Raw genomic sequence first — 24,824 nt, 5'->3', positions numbered from 1 at the left:
ACACGCCTTAAGAAAGACGAGAAGAACCAAAAAAGGGACCTTCTCCCGGCCGTCCGATCGCAATCCAACGGTTTTCTTCAAAAGCGGGTCCGAGATGTCTCCCTCCTAAAAATATTCCCCTTGTTCGTTATGCTCCCGCGTCTATTCAATTAATATATATCCGTTACATTCCCTTTTTTGTCCCTTATAACACGCCCGTCTTTATACAATATTAGAGGATGAATAAGGGTTCGTTGGTCATTAACCTATTTTCTTGGTTCCAAGAAAGATTTTTTTTCACAGAAATACTAATAATCTCAAATATCCAAAAAAAGTACTTTATTTCTTGATAAAAAGGCGAGGAGAAGAGATGAAAGAGAAGAGCGCAGAAGAGAAGGCCACTATTCTCTCTCTCTCTCTCTCCTTTTCGTTTCCAGTACTTTTAATTCTTTTCTTTTTTAATCTTTTTTGTTCTACAGATTACAAGAACCTTTTCTCCTGCTACTTGTCTTGAGATTTCTTTTTTTGTATTTTCTTCAAGATTTCTGATTCTGGACGATGCTTAGATTCAATGATCGTGCATTCGTCGTTATCGTCATTTTAGTTGATTTTTTCTAAAACTTTTTTGGTAATGGTAAAGATCTTGTGAGGAAATATTAGAATCACAGCCGAGAGTTTGCAAGAGTCGTGCTCCGATCGCGATCGAAGGGCTTATATAGGGTTTTAGACCGATTTCGTGGGGTTTGGGAGAATTCCTTGTGGCATCGATGGAAATGCCGAAGAGATCGGTTCGGTCGGTGCGATCGCTGCCACTCGATTACGGATTCGGTCGTAATCCGTACCCCATGGGAGGAGGCGAACGAAAGCTAGCGGAGGAGAACGATGAATCGCCGTACAGTTCCAAGAAAGCTCCACGGGAAGAAAGGTTTTTGGAAGAAGACAAAGAGCCAGTGATTGCTCGTCCTCAGATGATGTCTTCGCCCAATTTCGAGTCCCAATGGAGTGATACTAGATCTTATGCTTCGAAGAAGGTGACGAACTCTTCTTTTCTGCACAACTTCCCTTTTCTAACACGGGTGTAGCTGGAATGCATAAATTTATGGCTAAAGACTATATCTTGTTCTCAGTAGGCCCTATTACATGCTTATATACTCAATATATAAATTTTTATTCTGCAACGCGCAATGAAAATTTTCTATTGGGTTTGTATAATGTTGAAAAAGTAAAATTCATTTGATAATAAATATTGATATTTACTTTAATATATTACCGTGACCAAAGATTTTACACGGAGTAGGTACGGGACCAAAGAAGGCATAGTAACTAGGCAGGCACTTAACGAGATGCCTAGAGGTCAAGAAATGCCAAATTTAAACTATTAAATATTTGGCTTAGGTAACATGATGTTCTTCAATATAATTACTTAAAGTTTTAATTACGAATGGCAAGGTGACAAAGTTCTGTCAGTTTGGTTGATTACTTCCAAGATTATTGTCAGCCAACGTCCCCAAATGAGACCCAAATCAAAAGGCTGAGGTAGATGCTTAGATATGCATCTAGGTAGTCAAATGTCACGGACTTAAAAAGAACACTCTTCTTTCAGTCCGTCGATATTCAATTCCCTTGAAAGAACTAAGTTAGCTTCACAAACACAGCAGTAAAAGAAAGCAAGAGATTGTGGTAAACTCTTTTAATCTCAAAAGTTTTCTACAAGATTACTTACCGGTTGTTGACAAGATTGAGGGAGACTTCTCCTTTTATAAAGTGAATGGTGGAGATACCCTATACATGGACTGCCAAGTGGTTTATAGGCTCTATATTTAGGCGGTAGCTAAATGACTTAATAGGATAATTATGCTGTGTAGGAATTCTGCAGCCTTTAAATCTGTCTTGGAAGCTTGCAGCATGTAAACTGTCTCAGGAACGCACTTTGCATACTGCAACAACATTTGAGGTTGATTCCCCGAGGGTTGAGGAAGTAAAATTTTCTTACATAAAGATGCCTTAAGGATGTATTTGGTTGTTAAAAAGTGAAATTCAATAAAATGACTGACTTTAATGAAATAACTCTCTTATTTCAAGAAAGGAAATAAAAATTAAAAAGTTTAGTTATTTTTTGCAGGTAAAAAAGTCACTTTAATTTATTTTTAGCAATAGAATATTTAAAGTAGAGGAATTTTTGGAAGTGAATACTTTTTTCCTTTACTTTCTAGCAATCAAACACTCCTGAAATAATACTATTATGTTGCAATCGCCCTTGCAGAAAATAATTGTCTATTCGAGTTGCTACTTTGGATAGAAATAAACACGAAACTTCCGAAAGTAGTAGGGGTCAATCTAACCGTTGAAATGATATGAGATTCAGATATGTTATTCTCTAGAAGTTAGGAATCCAGCACAATTAGAATCTCATCGATCTAGTCGGTAGATTAAAAGATATGGTGGAGATAATGACCAAAGGTCAGGGGATGGTAGGATGGACGTGAATGATGGAAGTTGGTTATATGGTTAGGGTTAGAGTTATGAAAGAGGATGATGGTTGTGGTGGGTGGAATAGTATCTTGAACAAGATGAGGAAGAAAAATGGAGCTTTCAGGTACGACTGGTCGCTGGAGTGAAGATGGAGAAGCAACGGAGGATTAACCTCGGCCATAGAAAGAAGCTTGGGGTGGATACCAAGGGGGAGGAAGGAGGAGGGAGAAGGTTGACTCAAGCCTAGATGTAAAACAAAAGCTCCAATAGTCAATAATTCCAAAGTGGTTGCTATTCCACATATTTGGAGGCTAGTTAATCGTTCAAAAATCATAAATAAACCCTAATACGAAATAACTTAATTGACCAGCATTCGAACGCCTTTCGACCGTGTTCGAACGAGAAAAAACAAGGCTATGTATGTGTGAATGCTGTGTAGACGTTTGAACGCGACGTTCAAAAACCCTTTAACCTTATTTGAATGGCTAAAAATAGTGTCCTGCATGTGCGAACGTTGTGCAGGCTTTCGAATGCCCTGCGACCACGTCCAAATGCCTTTACACCGCCTTGGAATGCACTGACCAAAAGTTTTTTTTTATCCAAAATAAAAACAGATATGATCCAATTCAAGGTGGGTTAGTCATCCAATTTGTATCATAATCAAGAACCTCAATAACCCACTATGCTTCCCTCACCTTGCTCTCAAGGTGCAAAATGAGGAAAATGGTTCATCAAGTCGTCCTCCAATCCTAATTGGAGGTGGGTGCTCCTCTAAGCGGCATACATGATTCCTCCGATGTCCTCTGTTAGCTTCTCAATTTTTCTCTTCATCCCTCTCAATCCAGGGATAATCATCATTTTTATTTGCAAACCGCGCTCATCGATCAGACCCACCTTGCCTTGGTTCGAGCATGGTCTCTCTTTCTCGTCCTTGGTCGATCGGTGGAACTATCATAGGGGGTTTTGATGTGGAAGATCTGAGTACCTCATGATCTAGAATTGGCTCTTATTGAATCGCTCTCAACAAATCGACGTTTTGTTGCACAATTGTTTGACTCAAGGTTTAGATGATTTGGGCGATGATGGTGAATGTATGTCCCAAAGCATTAATGGACCTTGATAGAATCTCCATGTTTGGGTCAATTGTGGAAGGTAGAGGAGGTAGCGTTGTGTGTGCACGATCCTCTTGCTTTTGGTTATCCGCGGGTGGAGGTGTAGGGTTCCTCTCTCCCGCGTGTGTGGATGTCTCCCCTTCTTCTCTTCTTCGTGCCGCCATGGATCTAGTGGCTGGTGTCATTGCGTATGCGTGTCGAGGAAGGCTGGCTCTGATACCAATTATTGCAATTGCCTTCGTAGAAGATGATTATCGATTTGAGTTACTATTCTGGACATAACTGAATACAAAAATTTTGAAGGCAGTAGGGATCGATCTAACTGTTAAAATGGTCTGAGATTTAGATATGTTGTTCCTCTAGAAGTTAGGAATCCAACGCAACCAGAATCTTATCGATCAGATAGGTAGATCAAAAGATATAGGAAAAATAATGACCAAAGGTCAGGGGATGGCAGGATGGACGTGGATAATGGAAATTGATGATGTGGTTAGGGTTAGGGTTATAGAAGAGGATGATGGCTGTGGTGGGTGAAATAGTATCTTGAACAAGATGAGGAGAAGGGAGCTTTTAGGTATGGTTGGTTGTTGGAGTGAGGAGGGAGAAGCGATGGAGGATTAACCTCGGCCATAAAGAAGCTTGGGGGGGGAGGAAGGAGAAAGGAGAAAGTTGACTCAAGCTCCAATAATCAATAATCCCAAAATGGCTATTATTCTACATATTTGGAGGCTAGCTAATCGTCCAAAAATCATAAATAAACCCTAATACGGAAGACCTTAATTGACGGGTGCTTGAACGGCCAAAAATAGGGTTCTATATGCACTTGTTGTGCGGACGTTCGAATGCCCCGCAAAAGCGTCCGAATGCACCAGCCAGAAGTTTTCTTATTTTAATCCAAAACAGAAACAGAAAATGATCTAGTTCGAGGAGGGTTAGTCATGTCCAATCCGTATCATAATCAAGAACCGCAATATGTTATTTTGTATGTTATCCGCTGTTGGTTAAATGCCTACCGAAATGTCATGATTCTTTTTTTTTTAACTTAACGTGTGTAAGTTTTGTGTCTTAATTACAACATATATTCATGTTGTTGATTGATTGGTAGACCTGCTGACCTACATCTTGAAGTTTATTTTTTCAGAAGCTTCAAGCTTGGTGCCAACTTGCAAATGACAAATGGGCATTAGGGAAGATACTTTTGACTTCTGGATCTGAGACTGTTTTGTCTCTTCCTCAGGGAAAAGTAAGTTTTTCTATGTTTGATGTCGAGGAAAATTTTCTTTTTTCTGCAGTATATGGTGTACTTCATCATCTCTACTTTGATCTTCAGGTGCTGAGGCTGAAAACTGAGAGTCTTTTACCTGCAAATCCTGAGATACTTGATGGTGTTGATGATCTTTTGCAACTAAGTTATTTAAACGAACCATCAGTATTGTACAACTTGCAACATAGATACTTCCAAGATATGATATATGTGAGTACTTGCAAGTCATACAAACAATCTTCATTGAGGAGTCGTCTCTTCACTGTTTTAATTTTTGCACCATATTATTTAAGACACTTCTGTCTTTTAGACTAAAGCAGGTCCAGTTTTGGTTGCTATTAACCCTTTTAAGAAACTCCATCTTTATGGAGATGATTTTATTCAAGCATATAGGCGAAAAGCTATTGAAAGTCCACATGTGTATGCAATAGCAGATAGAGCAATTCGAGAAATGATAAGAGGTAGCTTAACTTACTGTATCATTTGCAGATACCTAATGTAATGTATCTATCATATACATCTTGTTTACCTCTAATTATGGTTATGTTCACTTTATTTGCAGATGAAGTGAATCAATCAATTATAATAAGGTTGGTAGTTAGTTGTCAAATTCTTTGTAATTAATGGCACAACAAGTATCATGGTTTGATCCTTTTCTTCATGCAATTGTATATATGTTGCCTTGTCAGAGTTTATCTTGTTACGACAGAGGATAAAATTACAATGTCCCAGTTGGATTGAAATATTACCTGTCTTTGTTGTGATTTGAAAAATTCACCATCATTGTCAAAGAAGGCTTTTCTTTATTTAGTTTATAAGATTCTTCTCTTCTTTTTGTCCCTTTTAGTTGTTCTTCCCATAACAGCTGTTTCAAGAGATTTATCTTATTTAACTCCTCTATTTCTAGTTTCTCTTTAGATTCATTAGAGTGTCTAAATAATATTGGTATAACTTTCTTCTCTCCAAATGTTTTCAATTTAACATTGATGATGGAATTAATTTTCTCTTTTTCTTACTATAATCTGATTATGTTATGGCTTTTCCTCTTGGGGCTGTAGTAGTTCCTACAACTTTTATCCTCATCTTATGTGATTGCTAGTTGTTGTTTCCTTTTCATAAAATGGTCTGTACTTGGACTACTAGATTCTTACCATACAATCATATATAACTACGATATGATTTTTTTCTGGTGTCTTCTATAGAACACAAAAATGCAGATATTCTATCTCAAGCAGATCAGGTAGATGCTAAACTTGTACCAGTTCTGTGCCTCTACATTTCCTGACATCAGCTAAAGTTTGCACAATGTTCTGTCTCTTCTCTTTTCATTGGAGTACATTATTTTCATCTTAGAAATAAGTTGAAGTTGAGCAATCATTGGTCTAAAATAATTCTAAATACATCCTAATGAAGACAGAAGATCTTGAAAAATATAGAACTAAAAGGTATTTGTGACTTTGCATATGATATGTCGTCACAAATTATGTGATCCGATAACATTTGCATGTTAGAGGTCATCAGCACCTGTGCAGATTTATCATTTATGCTAACTTATTTGTCTGAGTTTAAATCATGTGAGCTGTTGGATCTTCGTTATTGATTCGATATAGTTAAAAAAAAATTTAGTAAACACTCCTACATGCCATATCTAATAACATCTTTTCAGGATCAATCAAGTAGAAGATAATAAAAAGAGAGTAAATATTTAAATTATCTTTTCATGATATATGGTATCTCATACCTTATACCTTAAGATTTGGTTCTCTTTGTACTAAATTTATAGTGATCTTGGCGGTTGTGCTTGCCAATTGCACCATAACTTTCTAGTTAGAAGTTGTGAAACAAGCTAAACTCTTCAAATACTAAATTTTTACTTTGTTATTTTTCTAGTGGTGAGAGTGGAGCAGGAAAAACTGAAACTGCAAAGATAGCTATGCAGTACTTGTCAGCTCTTGGAAGGGGTAGTGGCATAGAATATGAAATCTTGCAGACAAATCCAATACTTGAAGCATTTGGCAATGCAAAGACATTAAAGAATGATAATTCAAGTCGATTTGTGAGTTATCTTCCTTTTGTGACCTTTTCCTCTTTGCAGTTAACAATTCCACTTGAGTCCATTCAGGGCTTTGGCATTACTTATGTTTGATGCTGTTTTGCTTTGTACTTGGAAGTTGCCATTCTGTTTTGCTCAAGTTGCCTCTAGGCCCTCTACAAGCATGTTTGGCAGTGCAATTGTAAAACAAATTATGACTTTTGAGAGAGGAGGAAATGAGCTTGGAAGTCAAATCACGCTGAATTCTTTAAACAAATTGTGACTCCTGAATTTTTATTTACTCGAGCTTAAACTTCCATGATCCAGATTTCACAATTTTGACGTAAAAAACAAACAAAAAAGGAGGAATAAGTAATGTAAAACTCACTTTAAAGTACTATTGATTGAAATTTGTATTGTTTATTATTCACTTTATTATGCTATTGAGATATTTCCTCTAAGTTCTTACTTGTAACACAGGGAAAACTCATTGAAATTCATTTCAGTTCTACTGGAAAGATTTCTGGTGCCATGATTCAAACATGTAAGACTATATTCTCATGCTGGAGTATTCTTCTTTCTTTGCATTCTGTAGCTATGCTGTGATTTCACCAATACTCATTGAAATCTGTGACTTCATTTTCTTTCTGCCTTTGACTCACCTTGCTTGGACAGTTCTGCTTGAGAAGGTACTCTAATTGCCTTATGTTCTGCTTCTACTATTTGCTTTATGTTCCATTCTTTTTATGAAGTCTCATTTCATCTTTGTTCAGTCGAGAGTTGTACAGTGTGCAATAGGTGAACGTTCCTATCATATCTTTTATCAGTTATGTGCTGGTGCTCCTTTGTCAATTAGAGGTAGACCATATTCTTTCCTTATTTTGTGATTCTTGTATGATATTTTGATAATTTAAATGTGTTGATGGAAAGTCTTTGCCTTCTAATCTGTCGAGTGTTCTCCTATGCTTGGAAAACACATTTTTTCTTCATGCATATAATAACCATCAAATAGCATTCTCACACTTCAAGGTTTTAAGTTATTGACAACTGGCCTTGAATAGGAAAATATGCAATCATCAAACCTATTTGGTTTCTTTAATTAGAAAATAAGCATTTGCTAATTTCCTTGTTTTGTGGTTTTATAATTCTTTCTCTAACTGAAACAGAACCTGTACCTTATGATTGTATTTGTAACATTATCAAGTCAAGGCTCTTCTTAATAGTAATGTTATTGCCAATAATTGATATTCTTTGGATTTCGTGTCCTTTTTTTAGGAAGATGTTCTTATGTTTTTTTTTAAAACTTTTTATTGATCTGCTAAGTTACTGTTTTTTCCCCTGAAAACAGAGAAATTGAACTTGAAAAATGTGGAAGACTACAATTATTTGAAGCAGAGTACTTGCTATTCTATAGTTGGGGTTGATGATTCTGAAAGATTTTGCACTCTGATGGTAACATCTAATCTAGTAAATTTTACTATCTTCATCGTATACTATCATTCTCACTAAATTTTGGGTTTCAGGAAGCTATGGATGCTGTCCATATCAGCAAAGAAGATCAAGATAATGTCTTTGCACTGCTTGCTGCAGTTCTATGGTTGGGAAACATTTCCTTTGCAGTGATTGATAATGAAAACCATGTTGAAGTCGTTGCAGACGAAGGTAAAACCCTCACCATGTGATGAAGGATACTAGTTTGAGGTTTGGACATTGTCAGTGCACTTTGTAAATCTAACTTCAATTACTATAGTGTGAATCCATTTTCCTTCTAAATTTAGGTTTCTATTATCTCCTAAATATTAGTACCTCAAAGCCAAGTCTTTAAAATATGTTAGTTTCTCAATCATTGGAATTTTCCCTTGTGAACTTGATGCCTCTGATTTTTGAAGCTTTAGATATTTTTGTTTTTTTATCTGTAACTGTCCTGTACTTTTTTTCAGGTGCACATACTGTTACCCAACTTATAGGATGTAGTATTAGTGAACTTATTTCAACTTTGTCGACTCGTAAAATGGTAGTTGGTGATGACATTATTGTCCAGAAACTTACTCTTTGCCAGGTATATGTTTTTCTCTGTTAGATGCACATAGCTTTCATCTTTAATTAGCGATATTGTAACTTTCCTTATTAATTTCTTTCTTCTAGGCCATCGACACAAGAGATGCATTGGCCAAATCACTATATGCTGGTCTGTTTGAGTGGCTTGTAGAACAGATCAACAAGTCACTTGCAGTGGGCAAGTCCTGTACAGGCAGATCAATCAGTATTCTTGACATCTATGGCTTTGAATCTTTTGATGTACTGTTCATCTGACCTATTCTTCCTGGTTGAGATAATTGCATGTTTTCTCATGCTATATTATTTTTGCTTCTGCAGAAAAATAGTTTCGAACAATTTTGTATTAACTATGCTAATGAAAGGCTGCAGCAACATTTTAATCGTCATCTGTTTAAGCTGGAACAGGAGGTAAGTTGCAGCATCTTTAATATTGATGATAGTCTGGTTACAACTTACAAGATAATGTAATATGGAGATACTGATTTTGGGTTGCTTAGTCCATTAATCACAATCTTCCATTTTTCTTGTGCTGTTTGCTTGTAACTTTTGTGTTCTTGTTTTACTTTTTTTTAATATTTGTTTATTTTTATTTTTCCTATGATCTGCTATCTATCATCTGGTCTTACCTTCATACACACATGATACTCTCAAGCTTTACCTTAAATGCTCTTTATCTTATTTTATAAAAATAAGGAGATTTGCATTTACCACCTTACCTTTTTTATGTGTTGTGGTTTACACTTTGTATTTATAACTTTTGCAAATCACACCCTATGTTTTATCAAATATTTACAAAATTTACTTGTCATTAGATCTGAAACAATAGAAGATTCAAACCTAGAATGGGTTGGAGAGAGGAGAGAAGGAGAGAAGAGAGGAGAGAATTTTAGTGAATGTATTGATTGATAATGAAAGAGGGCTAATTCCTATTTATACAAAGTCACCATAAAATAAGATAAATAAATAATATATGATCTAATAACTCTTAATACATTTCCTCAAATTTAAGGTGGATCTATTACGAACCGGCCTAATTCGATCTGCAACGGCTCTGGACTCGATGAAGCTTGTAACTTTCGAAGGGATCTGCGAACAATCTAACCGATGGATCCTCCTGAATTTTGGATATGTTATTGCTCTTGGAGAGAGCTTTCCAACGAATCCAAGATATCGACCAAACAGTGGTCGAAGGTCAATTAGATTCTAGCTTGATAGCACTCCAATGACTAAATAGATGCTAGGTTTACTCTTTGGTGTGAGAGGGGGGAGAAGTTATTATAGAAGAGGGTGGCTAGAAGCTGGAAGAGGCCGACCAAAGACTTGGGCGATGTAAGAAGGAAGGAGAGAGGGGGCACCAATAACTAGAGACAAGTTGAGAGAGAGATAAATGTCAAAGCCAATTCAATTATCCAAGATAAATTTAAATTAGGGTTTCCTCCACATATTTATAGAGGCTCACCATATGGATTCATTAACTAAGTTAAACAACTCTAACAAACCCACAACTTTCGTCGCGGTGTGTTTGAATACGCCCGATTGCGTTCTAACGCGAAATTTTCGTTCTCTATCGATGCGAACGTATGCAGGCTTTTGAACGGCTCGATTCCGTTCAAACGCACAATTTGCGTTATCTATTTTTGCGAACGTGTGCATGCGTTGGCATCCCCGTTCCAACGCGATCTCTGCGTTCGAACGCGCCCCGACAAAAATATTTTTATTGCTTCTAACAAAACTTAATTAGATAAATAGGCTCATCCCAATGAACATAATGCCGCAAGTGAAGCCAATATGGATCGAATTGTATCACTCCACCACACTTCCGTTCACCTTACCCTCAAAGTGTCAACTTGGGATATTGGTCCATAAAGTCGGATTCAGGCGTCCAAGTCGCCTCGTCCACTGTGCGTCCTTGCCACTCCACTAACTCGGGTCTTGGATCTGAAATCCAACCCGAACTCGCAACTAAAAAAAACGAAAGAGGAGGGGTTGGCTAGGTCTAACCCGAGCCCCACCCCACCTTTCTTCCTTGAGAGGATCGACGCGAGGAAGAGAGAGAGAGGATCCGACGATCAACGCTCCTAACTCTGGTCGGTGGCGATCTGAGCCACGAGGGCTCCAAGGAAGCATGCCTACGACACAAGGCCAACGGCACGACACTTTGGCACACGAGCGGTAGTGACCTGAAGTTGCCGACCAACTCGATTCACCGACTACGCCACTTCGTCACGAAAATAGGCATTTTTATTCTAACTTATTAAACTTAAATTGATGCTGAAGAGAGTGAATACCGACCGAGTAATCTCTAATGATAAACATAGATGGTTCAAAGGAGCTCTTCTAAAATCTCTAATGACCGGTGAAGAAGCTTTCGAGCGTAGACGAAGCTCAAAGCTCCTCCGTAAAGGACTGAAAAGAAGGAGGGGGCGCGATAGAGAATGACGAGGTTGAGGCTAGGCTACGAACGACGGAGGTGCTGACGGTGGCACGACGCGGCGAGCTAAAGACTGCTCTGAGGTGAAATTTTGAGTAAGGAAAGGGGAGGGAGAGATTGAGGGATGGAAACGATGAGAGAGTTCAGAGATCGGATAGCTCCGATACCATGAAACAGTAGAAGATTCAAACCTAGAATGGGTTGGAGAGAAGGAGAGAAGGAGAGAAGAGGATTCTGGTGAATGTATTGATTGATAATGAAAGAGAGGGCTAAGCCCTATTTATACAAAGTCACCATAAAATAAGATAAATAAATAATATATGATCTAATAACTCTAATAAGATCCATTAACTAAACTTAACTGTCTTCTAGGTTATGTTTACTGTCTTAAAGACTTTACTAAAATATCTTACTCAATCTAAATTTACATTCACACCAAAAAACTCATTTATTTTAAAAGGGCTATTTGCAGGAAAAAAAAAAACCCTTAGATTTTAATAAAATTAAGCTCTTGAAATTTGCATTTATTTTTTATACTAGATGCATATAATGAAATGTATATAATTTATATAAGAGATGTGAAGAAGGGGCCATTTTTGCTTTTTTTAAAACTAATTTTTTTCGTGTGCAAATACCCCCTTTTAAAACCTAATATACAATTGTCAAAAAAATTGAATCCACGACTAGGAATTAACACATGAGTTTTATTCAATTAATTTAATTTTAAACAACTCAAATACAGATCTCTGAAATTTCGAATGGGATGTAGCTTCCTAATAAACAATGAATGATAAATGAGAGTGGAGGAGAAGAGAGGGTTGATGACGCTTATTTTCTTTCACTTCTAGCTTTTGCCATTTTGGCCAAAAAAGCCGTAGAATCTTTGAGCCCTAGAAGGAGGAGGGTATCTTAGGCATTTTAGTAGACAAATGGTTTGAACTAAGATAGAATATTCTATTTAGTTATCTGCCTAAACAGTGTTGGTGTTATCTTAATTCAAGATGTGTTTGATAAATGTTTAGTAAAACACCGGGCCCGATTTGTAAATATTGAAAATGTAAGGTGTAAATCACAAATAAATGAAAAAGTAGGATGTTAAGTACAAATTTTCCTATAAAATAATATCGACTATGCGTGCTAGAATTATATAAGCTTTCTAGCATAGATAGATCTTTGAGGAATAATATAGTAAGACATCATCAGAGTAGGAGAGAGCTTGAATTCAAATTCTAGAAGACTGATACAACTAGAGCTGGATCAAGTTGTATTGGAAGGAATAAATTTACTTGAGAAAATAAGGTTTTTTGCCAGGGGGCATTCAAACACCAGGGACTTGCGTTCGAACGCACCATTCGAACGCCTGCATGCATTCACAAAGACAGAATAGGATTTGCGCGTACGAACGGCCTTGGGCCCGTTCGAATGCCTACATGCGTTTGCAAAGACATAACGGATTTTGTGCGTTCGAACAAGCTCGGGTGCGTTCGAAAGGGCTCGGGCGCGTTTGAACGCGCCACGGCGAGATCGCTTAGTTTTTTAGAGATTTATTTTGTTGTTTTGGTCAAAATGGTAGCCTCTAAGTACTATGGAGTGCATCCTAATTGGATTATATTATGAATGAATCTTCTGTTTCTCTATCTCCTTTCCTCTCTCTCCCTCCTCGAGCCCTAATTTCACGTTGACCCCTAGCCAATATTGGCTAGATCCTTCCCCTCGTCTGTTGTTGCCCTACTTCTTCTAGGAGCGACCTCCTTCTCCCCCCCATCTGATCTTTTCTCTAATCACACATATCCCTATCACTATATTCATTCCACCTTCATTCCTCCCACCACCATTAAAGAGCTTCCTTCAATTCAAATACCCAATCTAAACCTCTCTAGAGTCTGGTTCGTAACAGAGACCTATTTGCAGTAAAAAATATTGAATCTCCACCCACCTGTAGCATTCACGTCTTGAGCCTATTAAAATGTCTTGAGCTTAAGGTGGGGAGAGTTAGAATATCAAGCACTAACACTACACTTTTCTTTTTTAAAGCAATTGATGAGTTAATACTTAATAGTATGTGAGTAATCCATCATGTCCATGATAATGAAAAGTACCACTTTATCCACATCTCCTGTTCCAATTTGCATACAATTGATGATCCATATAAAGTGTAAAATTCTGAACCTGCATTTGCATGACTGATGATCATATAATTTCTCAGAAGACAATATCTACATAAGCAAATAGCTCGAGTTGTTGCAAAAAGAGGGAGCAAGATGGAATTGTCATTCATCTTATATCTTGTAAAAGGAAGGACATTTTTTAGCATGACACTTTTGGAAGATTAAAATAATTACGATGAAACTTTCTTCATCCTCTTTATTTAACCATTTCTTTGTGTTATTTGTCTCTAATGTGGAAGCAGAATATCCTAGTATAAATAGCTAAGTATCTTTGTAATGTTCAAACTATTTCTACAATTCTACTTGTGCTAGAGAATGGAGATTAATGTTTGCCAAATGTACTTTAAAAAGGCTACAGTTTTAATTCGGCAAAAATATGAAATTTCTAAATGAAGCAGCCATTCGTTGCACTTATGAGACCATGCAAACAGGAAACCCTTTGAGCTACTTTTCAGATATAGTATATTAATATCTGATTTCCACCGTCTGGGAATAAAGTATAATAAACCTTTTGAGTCCTCAGATATGTGTCTACAACACAGGGAATCTAAGTTTTTGACTCATCAACTTTTAGACATAACCTCAACCATTAGCCTTATCTTAATCTCATAGTTTAGGTTGATGATAAGACTTATACACTTTATGTCACGACCCAAAATAGGAATCATGACTGGCCATGCATCTCAATATGCTTGAGATGCACGAAGCCTTATTAATACTCTCTACGTGTACGATGGCAAAATAAATAAATAAATAAGAATGTGCTATATTAAATTTTATAACTAATTGCAATAAAAATATAAAATAATGTTAATGCTTTTGAGTCTCTAAACTAAATAAATAAAATGTCTAATCTAAAGTATAAAATCAAAAGAGCGGAAAGGTAAATAGGTGAATCCTAAGTGGAGGTGGAGTCCGGGTACATATCGCTCAGTCGCCCCGCTGACTATTACCTGAAACAAATAAACAAATACAAAAAAAACAAAAGAACCCGTGAGCCAACAACTATAGCTCAGTGAGTGGAATCCACTCACTAACCTAATAAATTTTAATTCATATTAATGCTGAATAAATTAAACTAAAAGCAACAATATCCATCACAATATGCAATAGGCATGCTCTCTGAATAATAACAATGATAACAATAGAGAGAGATGTTACTACTTGTAACCTTGCACGTTTTCAACATATTAACATCTTTTAATATTTATACTGTCATATGTCTCAATGGGTCTAAACCCTGTGGATCCACATCAACTAGAAGTCACCTCAAGATGACACTCGGGACTTTTCTTCATAGCTGATCTGGTTAAGGTCATCAGAGGGTATCACCCTGTGATCAACACACTCTGTCTTTTCCTCTAACCGTTGAGAGAAGTTAGAGTCACCTAGAAAATTTTCTCATTCATCCTAGGACTGTTCCCTAATCCGCCAGAGTCACCTAAGAAAGTCACCGCAGTGACCTAATTTAGGACTTTCTCCTGGATTTTCAGATAGACTTGAGTCACCACGGAAAATCGTAAACGATTTATACCGGGACTGTTCTCTAAGTCGTATCAATACTAGTCTCATTTTTCTTTTCATAAATTTCAATATTTGCACGAAGTATGGTGATGTACTGAATATAATAATTAAATGCACACAGGAAAATAAAACAATTAAATTTTCGCACGTACGGATGAAATAAATAGATTTGCACACAGAAATTACAACAATTTAATTTTTACATATAATGGTGAAATAAATAATTTGCACACAGAAAATTTACATGGTATGACAAAAATACGAAATACAATAAAATAAATATGTGAGTGAACCCACTCACCTGAGTCTAGGCAAGACAACCGAAACCTCAAATCTCTAGCTCACGTACTAGAATTCACCACCTTAAATAATAAATAATATTCAAAATTTTAATTTGAATAATAACAATATTTTTAAAATTTAAAAACCAAAAATAACTAAAATGGGTTTAAAAATTACCCATTGGATTGGGCTGGGTTGCTGGCCCGGCCCAATCCAAAAGACATCAACTAAATCGGATTGGGCCGAGGCCCAGCCGAATTAATTGAATTGGGCTCGGGCTAACCCGCAGCCCACCAACTTAAGTGGTTCGGTTCGGGTTTGTGGATCTGAAATCCAAACCCGAACCAAACCCGACTTAAAAGGAAAAGGTGGTTGGCTCGGGTTTCACCCGAGCCCAGCCAACCCTTTTCTTCCCCCCTCACGACCAACGCGAGAAGATGACTGAGGGAGAGGGTGACCGCCGGCGACCTCTCGCCGGCGACCCCTTCACGACCACCTTCAACCTCTCCTCTCCCTCTCACCCTTCCTCTGTCATCCTCACGAGGTGGAGGAGGACTCATCACCGACGGCCGACGCGGAATCCAACGCCGATCAGAGCCACAAGAGCTCCGTAGAAGACATCTCCGACACCAGGCTCGGAGCACGGAGCCTCCGGTGACGATGCGGTTGCGACTCGAAGCCGCCGACCGGCCAGATTTGCCGACGAGGCCGAATTCCGCAAATTAGGTATTTCGGATTTACCTATTTAATTTTAAATTAAACTAGAGGGATCAGAGAGGGCTCACCGGGGAGGAGTGTGGTGGTTCCAATTTCCTCCGGCTGGCCGGTTCCACGGCGACGACTCCGACGGTGAGGAAGAAGCGAAAGAAGGGAGGAAGGAGAGAGAGAAGAGGGCTGGGGGTTGAAGAGAGAGAGGATTAGGGCTAATTTATAGATTAGAAGAGGATTAAATTTAATCCGATTCGGATTAGATGAAATTCCCTCCTTATCAGCCTCGACGCATGCTGGAGAGGGAGAGGGGAGGGGCTGCACGTGCAGGGCACGTGCACCCTCCTCTCTCAACCCCTATTTTTTTTTTTTTAATTTTGGTTTTGACACTTTATTCTTTAGTCATAATGTGAAATGTTAATCTTGTTGCTGTTTAAAGTCCTTCAGTTACCAGAAACTAAAACACAATTTACAGTTTTATACTCATAAGTTCTTGAAAATGGCTTGCTGAATTACTTTCCCTCCATTATGCCCCTCAATTAACTCTGGTCTGATTATATGTCTTGATGCCTTCTGGTGTACTTTCTGCACTTTAACCTAGATATTTGTTGTTTGAGACTTTGAGTTGTTATAGGTTTGGTTTATCCGAAGAGAAATAATTTTTTGTTTCATTTTGTTCCATTTTCCTTTCACTGTCTTAACTTTTTTGTTGTCTTTCCATACCATGTAATTCTCTCGTTAGCTTAGAATCTGCAGCAAGCTCATGTTTATTGAGATTAGACTGAAGTTCAGATTATATGAGTCAGTTATTTTATGAAAATTTAACACCACTCTTTTTTTTTACTTTACCTCAATCAGAGGTTTTAATCCTTGTATCATAACATCTCTATGGTTTCTTTCACTAGGAATATATTCAAGATGGCATAGATTGGGCAAAGGTTGACTTCGAGGACAACCAGGATTGTCTCAATCTCTTTGAGAAAGTATGCACTACTTTTATAGCACTATCATTTTGGTTCTATATATTTTTCTGTGATTCTAATCCTGACACAAGAATGGATACCTGTCAAGAGGATTCTTCAATCAACATTTTATATCTGTAGTTATTCTGCTCCTGCTATTAGTATCAAACATACTTACTGATTAATTTTTATTTGGCACTCTGATTTCCTTGACAATCTGAATTGGACTTTTTGTTTGATACTCCATAGTGATAAAAGTGCTTGGCGTCAGCATAAGTCAGTAGCAAAATATTTCTGACAGCAAAAAGTGTCACGATTACATATTTCTCAGTTCCCAGTGGAGTCTGTCTTCCCCACCGTGTGCATTATACAAGAAAGCTATGTTTGTTCATCCGGAATTCCTTTTGCTGTCACTGACTATTCTGCCTAATTTTGTACTAATTTGTCAGGGATAGTGATATCATTTTATTAAATATGTCAAGACATACATTCTCATAGAGGAGTGGTTGCATTGTAGTGGAAGGTATCTTGAGAGGGAGGGGAAGGCCAAAATTTGTGTTCGACTAGTCCAAAAAAGCATGATAAGATGTGATCTTATAGTGAAAGCTTGCACTGTGTTGGGGGTATGGACATGAAGGATCTCTATATGCAATCCAAATATTTGGGCGTAAAGGCTTGGATACTTGCTTTACTACAAATTCTTCTGGAAATTTCTGCCAGCTCAGATTACAGTTGAGATATTAACCTTAGAGTATAGTTATGTTACTGCAAACTATGCCAAATACTGAATTATCTGTATATTATTCTATGGAATAATTATCTATATAAATTTTATGTACCGCTTTTACTTGGTGCAGAAACCATTGGGTTTGTTGTCTCTTTTGGATGAGGAATCAACCTTTCCTAGTGGTACAGATCTTACTTTTGCTAATAAGCTCAAGCAACATCTGAAATCTAATTCTTGCTTTAGGGGAGAAAGAGGCAAAGCTTTTACTGTTCATCATTATGCTGGAGAGGTTGCAACTAATGTTGTTCATGACTCACTTCACAGTTACCTTTTCTTTTTAATCTTGCCCAATATGATTGTTTAACTCCTATCAGGTGCTCTATGACACATCAGGATTTTTGGAGAAGAATAGGGATTTATTGCATATGGACTCTATTAGACTCCTGGCTTCATGCAAATGTTCTCTTCCCCAAAATTTTGCTTTCAAAATGCTCGTACAATCTGAAAATATGACACTTAACAACTACAGATCCAGCAGTGCAGATTCCCAAAAGCTAAGTGTAGCGACAAAGTTTAAGGTTGTATTTCTAAATTATATCTAAATGACTATATCCTCTTTGATCATATGAATGTCAGTGTCAGCTTTCTATTTGCTTCATTTTATTCAGTAGGAAAAAAGAATGAAAATGTTCCTTTTATTCAAAGAGATTTAATGTCATTCATCAATTTTCACCTGCAATTTTGTTGGAGTTTGAAGATAACAGTTGGTAATATTAGACTGAATGTAAACTGGAAATTTGACATTATTATATGACTTCTGAATAATGTTGCATCTAGGGACAATTATTTGAATTGATGCAAAGACTTGGGAATACAACACCCCACTTTATACGCTGCATTAAGCCCAACAACTCACAACTTCCTTCGACTTATGAGCAAGGACTTGTACTTCACCAATTAAGATGCTGTGGAGTTCTTGAAGTGGTTCGCATATCAAGATCTGGTTATCCTACAAGGATGTCGCACCAAAAATTTGCTAGAAGGTGAAACTTGTTTCTTTTAGAAGAGTTGGGTAAATTTCTGTTTATCTCAACCAGATCTATGTTTTTAAATTATTAGGTACGGCTTTCTTCTTCTTGAGAATGTTGCATCTCAAGACCCACTTAGTGTTTCAGCTGCAATTCTTCGACAGTTTAATATCCTACCAGAGATGTACCAAGTTGGCTACACAAAATTGTTCTTCCGGACTGGTCAGGTGAGATGAATACACTAGATGGATAAAATTGATACAGATTGATTTATATAGTAGGTTATTCCTGTGGTCTTGTTGTTAAGATTTAGGCTAATTTTCCTACAATTTCTTGCTTATAAGTTATGATCCATTGCTCCACAAGTATTCCTTAACACATGGTGCTCCATTAGACATTTAAATTTTCTTTAGATTACACACCTTTTGGTTTGCACAGATCATAGCGGTTTGTTGTTATAGAAAAGGAGATGAATAGATGCACAATGTCTAGCTGAACACTATTAGAACAAGCATTTCTTGTTCAAAATTATATTGTGCAATTTTCTTTTCTTCCTGAGCTTTGCTGTAGATTGGCACTCTTGAAGATACAAGAAACCGTACACTCCATGGTATTTTGAGGTTTCAGAGCTGTTTCAGAGGCCATAAAGTGCGTCAGTATCTCAGGAAGCACAAGGAAGGAATTGTTACACTGCAGTCATGTAAATTCTCTCTCGCCTCTCTTAAGCTATCTGTCTAGGCTACAATCAGACTACTATCACACATCAGCCATCTGGATTAAGCCGTTTGGCTGTTAATACTGTTGCTAATAATTTAAGGGAAATTCTATTATGTAGTTATTCGAGGTCAGAAGATGAGACAAGAGTATTCAGGCTTGTTGCAGAGACGCAGAGCTGCTGTTGTTCTGCAGAGATATATAAAATGCAGAGTTGCGAGAAAGAATTTCATGGGTGTTCATAATGCTGCAGTTGTAATGCAATGTGGTATGGAGCTTCTTGTTCCTGTGGTGTGCAGTTGATTACAAAGCTCAGTTGTTTTCTGATGGATTCTTTATTGTATTAAACAGTTATTCGTGGCTGGCTGGTTAGGAGGTGTTCCGGTTACACAAATCAACTGAACACTACAAAGAAACATGAAGGCACAAAGGTAATGTGCATATCAAATTTTATTATCTAATTGTCTATAGTTTTCCTTGTTCTGATTACTCATTTTGGGTCTCCAATAAAGGCCTCCACATTTTCAGACCTGCTACACCCTGGACATTCATTGCAGCAAGATTATATAACATTATAACCTCACTAGTATGCATTTCAATCACTTTTGACACTAATATTTCGACTGTAGTATTGCTTTTCTTTTAAACGTAACTCATGGAGTTAATCATGGTTATTATCTACATATTTCACTACATCTAACAGCAACCCCAACAAGGATTGGATGAATATGAGGCAAAAATCAAATAAATTTACAAGTTTCACTTTTTTAACCTCGTGTTATAGCCATTGATAGACACACTGCAGCATATCAATAGCTATCACTTAAACTTATTTGGCAAAACATCACGTCTATACTCCATAGTCTATTGGTGCTTACTGTATCTTTTGAAGACAAATACTCTGATCATGATCTTGGAAGTCATGGTGTTTAAACCTTGCTTACTGCATCTTTTGAAGACAAATACTCTGATCATGATCTTAAAAGTCATGGTGTTTAAACCTTCTTATAATCTGACTATTCCCAGTGTTTTCTGTCAAAAATTGAGTCTTGCATTGTAACAAAGAAGCTTCACGTTTCTTGATTCTTCTTTTGTATCTGAGCTGCACAAGTTATTTGATGGATTTGTCAGCTCGTTACACAAGGAATCAAGAATTAAACTGTGTTCATGCAAGTTGTAGTGAAAAAAAATTTAGTCCATCCTGACCACATATAAGGTATAAGACTATAAGGTATTGTTGCCAAGGAAACCATCATAGCTGAAATCCTTGTAAGCATGCCTCTCAAATCAACAGCTCGATACTCTTTTGGAGTTTGACTTTGACCACAAGAACACCGGACTACTGGTGTTTAACTGCTTGCCATCTTCTTGGAGCTTTTGTCATGATGCTCGTCAATTAATTTTGCTCTATTTCCTTTATAAATGCGTGTGTGCCATGAATGGTAAAAGATTACTCTAGAAGTTTATATTCCACTGGCAATTTTATGATTAAACAAAATGAATAATACCTGGTCCGTGCATCCCTTATGTTATAAACTGGCCTTCCTTACGTTGCATTTCTGCTCTACTGGAATAACTAAGGCCATGTATAAATTCTCTCCCAGGAGACTGACTCCGACCAAGTTATGGTTAAGGAATCCGTCCTTGCAGAGCTTCAAAAGAAGATTCTGAAGGCGGAGACTGCACTAAGAAAACATGAAGAGGAGAATGACCTACTCCATCAGAGGCTCCAGCAATATGAGAGTCGATGGTCAGGGTATGAGCAGAAGATGAGATCCATAGAAGAGGTATGGCAGAAGCAAATGAGGTACTTGCAGGCCAGTCTCTCCGTCACAAGAAATAGTCTTTCTCTAGATGACGCAGGGCGAAGGTCTGATGCATCAATAGATCAAACTTGTGACAGTAGTATAAATCATGTTCAAGTCACAAGGCGCACAAATAATGGGTCACAGACAGTGTTGCGCTCACTGAACCGAGAAATGAGCACTGGCCTTGGTATTATCAGCCGCTTGGCTGAAGAATTTGAGCAACGAACTCAAGTATTCGCAGACGATGTGAAGTTCTTGGTGGAGGTGAAGTCTGGCAAGGTGGAGGCTAGCTTGAACCCTGAGAGAGAACTCAAGAGGCTTAGACAGGAGCTTGAATCATGGAAGAAGGACTTCAGTGTGCGACTGAAAGAGAGTAAGTTGATACTGAGCAAGCTTGAAGCTCTTGAACCAAATTCAGTCAAGGCAAAGAGGAAATGGTGGGGAAGAATTAATAACGCAAAAATTACATGAAAGCATGCATACATGCATTTACCTACTGCATACGTAGGGAAAAAAAAAATCCACACTTCTTCCACTTCAAAGTTGGTTGAATGGGAATAGATACCCCGGCAACAACAAAATACGCGTCTACTTTCTTCTTGAAGCTTTAGAGGAGTTCTAAATATTTTGCTTTGCGTTGCTGAATATATGCTTCTGAAGGTCCACAAGTTTGGATAATGCAAGCTGCAACGGAGTCTTCAACACTTTTTGCTATTTGTAATGGTCAACAATTGGTTCAGAACAAAAGGGCTCCCTTCTTTCAATGGTGATCCTCAACCCTAGATGGTTTTGATATCCTTCGCGTGCATCCGTTTCTTTTTGGCTCTTCCTATGTTTTTACTCGTATGCCTATGTGCTCAATTTTCTTTTTTGGTTTCTATCTCCTAATAAATTCGTTCCTGCGTTTTACTCCTTGTGTATCTGTTCTTCTTTTTTGGTTTTTATCCCCTGATGAATTCGTTATTTCTTCAAAATCTTTATGGTTTAAAATGATAAATATGCATAATCTCATCCAGTCGTCATCCTAGTTTCAAATGGCAGGCTCTTGTGCTGTTGACTAGTTTGGACATATATATGCTGCAAGTTTATACTGTAAAACCATCTACTTGGTAAATTTTTGACTTGCAGAAATGGATAAACTTTTCAGTTAGTTAGAGAGATTGAGAAGTGATAAAAGAATATTCGCATGGTTGCATGTATACATCTCAAAAGTTAATATAAATACTCTTTGAAACATTTGAGGGCTAAGTAGTGCTGGACAATTGGGCTCAATATTATCCTCAATGTTCGATCCCTTCTGTTATGAATTGATATAATTCAACCACTATCCGATAATGGTGACCGGAAAAGAATTTTATTCTCCCATCAGCTAGAATAATTATTAAGATAATTAACCGGGTCAAACAGCTTGACTTATACCCGCCTCCATCCAATCCAATCGTTTGCCGTCCTGGGGTCGGATTCTACCAGCTCACGATTAAACAAATGATGTATTTCTAATCGGACTCGAACGAGTTGCCGATCCAATTCCTAGTTCTTCTGCTATTTTTATTGCAAGCGATTGACTCGTCCTAGTCCCCATGGCCTAAACCCTTTGTCTTTCGCTCTCTCTCTCTCTCTCTCTCTCTCTCTCTCTCTCTCTCTCTCCATCGCTATTCTCTGCTAAAGAAACCCTAAGGTACTCTCCCCAAGTCGATTTGGTCGTCGATTTCAATTTTTTATCCTGATATGTTCTAATTGGTCGAACGTTTTAGTTTTGTGAACCCTAGTTTCGAGTTTTAGATCCATGGATCCCCAGCAGCCAGAACCCGTAAGCTATATCTGTGGAGGTATGTCACCGAGGTGCTATTTTTTCTCTCTTTCATAAGTTTCTGGTTGGATTTCTCGATTGTTTTGCATCGCATTTGGAAATTCTATTATCAGATTGTGGAGCGGAGAACACGTTGAAGCCGGGCGATGTGATCCAGTGCAGAGAGTGCGGATATCGCATCCTGTACAAGAAGCGCACTCGCAGAAGTATGCATATCTGAATTCCTATGATTCTTGACAAGAATATCTTGTTACTTAGTTATAGCTTTTAGTTTATTTACAGAATTGTTTTCCACAATTTTTTCAGCGCTATGCATGATAAGGAGTACCAAATCACTGTTTCCTAGTTTATTCTCAATTTTTGTTAGTATATTTTGATCATTCTAGCATGTTACTTTTTGCTGGATTTATATTCTCTGCTGTTTGGGAACTTGTACACTTAAGCAACTGATATAAAAAAGTTGGTATTTTATTGCAAATTTAGGGTTCAAATCTTCACACATGCCTATACATATATGTATATATATATATATATATATATATATATTGGGATTATCAGGAACCTTATAATTCTTATCTTTGATGCAGTTGTGCAATATGAAGCCCGCTGATGACAAAAGGAAGGACATTGCTGGTCCATAATGCAATCTATTGAAAATGTATCTGGAACTACCTAAGGATAAAAATAAAGTCTCGAGTCAGTACTATATGATTCTTGTAGTCTTCATGTGTTTTGAGTGCCGAAATGGGGAAAAAGAAAGATTAGTATGAGTCCTGTATTATGTGATAAAATATGTCTAGATGAAGTACTTGATTGCTGAGTGCTAATTGTTTTGAGTGATGGTAGTTGGTTAAGTGGATTGTGGTGTGGACTGATCAATGGCATTGATTTACGTACTACATCGCCCTTTTTGTTGGTAAGTGATAATTATAGATCTCATCTTTTGAATGCATTGCCTATAATATGAGTGCTCCTATAAAATATTCTCAAGTGGCAATGGATTTGCATAGATGATAGTATTGATACTCTGATGTCTGAAAGCATTATCTTGTAGTTCGCATCTATTTGGCTTGGTATATTGTTACAGGGAACTGTTAGTTCTTGCCACTGACCTAGCTCATCAGTTCATGCAACGCGAGTTGCATTCTTGTAGTTATATTCTGGGAAAAATTCTTAACATAGTCATATTCATGTGTAAGTCATAACGCTATTTTGATTCTGCACCATTGAATCCACTATAATTATTGAAGGGGAAAAGAAAGATGTAGCATTATTTGCTGCAGCCATCATTTTTTTAATCTTAAATATGTTTGGACATCAAATATTATACAGTGGTCATTGCAGACTTGCAGTGTGAATTGTTTTAGTGAGCAACAGGTAGAGGTAGTCTTTTCGCTCTCTTGTTGCCCTGGAAAACTAAGATCCTAAACTTTCAAGGTGGAAGCTGAGAAAGAGGAAAGGAAGCATATCTGTGACCTTGAAATGCTTTCGGTTTGCGAAAATAGGGAACAGGAGGTTTCCTTTGTTCCAGTGCACCTTCTTCCTTGACCTGTAGCTGAGAGGAATCTGTGGGTGATAAGCTGGTGCCTAGTACTAAACATTCTTACATGAGGGCCTCACATTCCACTGCCAGAACTAGTTAAGTGTATTAAGTTTGACCTTCGAAGAAATCTTAGCTTCTAAGGCATCTTTTGTTGAAGTAATTAGAATACAATACTATGCTGCTTTTTAATCCTTTTTCTCTT

The 24,824-nt window shown here is 37.4% G+C and overlaps 2 protein-coding genes across 3 annotated transcripts; both read left to right on the top strand.

The window, feature by feature from the left end:
* The first annotated feature begins 350 nt into the window (after nt 1–350).
* LOC140781504 (myosin-1-like) lies at nt 351–22,181 on the top strand. 2 transcript variants are annotated; one of them, XM_073127500.1, is made up of 23 exons: nt 351–1,010; nt 4,705–4,806; nt 4,894–5,037; nt 5,138–5,288; nt 5,390–5,417; nt 6,718–6,883; nt 7,340–7,403; nt 7,535–7,548; nt 7,633–7,717; nt 8,208–8,311; nt 8,383–8,521; nt 8,800–8,918; nt 9,005–9,157; nt 9,236–9,325; nt 16,936–17,013; nt 17,850–18,008; nt 18,094–18,297; nt 18,557–18,762; nt 18,839–18,974; nt 19,318–19,447; nt 19,583–19,729; nt 19,813–19,892; nt 21,066–22,181. In XM_073127500.1, exons 1-23 carry the CDS (start codon nt 747–749, stop codon nt 21,738–21,740), a joined length of 3,438 nt encoding a protein of 1,145 aa, XP_072983601.1. In that variant the 5' UTR covers nt 351–746; the 3' UTR covers nt 21,741–22,181. The 2 variants fall into 2 exon arrangements, with proteins under 2 accessions (XP_072983601.1, XP_072983602.1); XM_073127501.1 differs by lacking the exons at nt 17,850–18,008; nt 18,094–18,297.
* A 537-nt stretch (nt 22,182–22,718) lies between these two features.
* On the top strand, nt 22,719–23,978 carry LOC140781506 (DNA-directed RNA polymerases II, IV and V subunit 12). Its single transcript, XM_073127504.1, has 4 exons — nt 22,719–22,947; nt 23,024–23,098; nt 23,193–23,285; nt 23,667–23,978. Exons 2-4 carry the CDS (start codon nt 23,056–23,058, stop codon nt 23,687–23,689), a joined length of 159 nt encoding a protein of 52 aa, XP_072983605.1. The 5' UTR covers nt 22,719–22,947; nt 23,024–23,055; the 3' UTR covers nt 23,690–23,978.
* The last annotated feature ends 846 nt before the right edge of the window (nt 23,979–24,824 follow it).

Source organism: Typha latifolia, chromosome 2 (genome assembly GCF_019914945.1).
Source record: "Typha latifolia isolate L0001 chromosome 2, TyphaL0001v2, whole genome shotgun sequence".
Lineage (NCBI taxonomy): Eukaryota > Viridiplantae > Streptophyta > Magnoliopsida > Poales > Typhaceae > Typha > Typha latifolia.
This window is presented reverse-complemented; position numbering and strand designations above follow the sequence as displayed.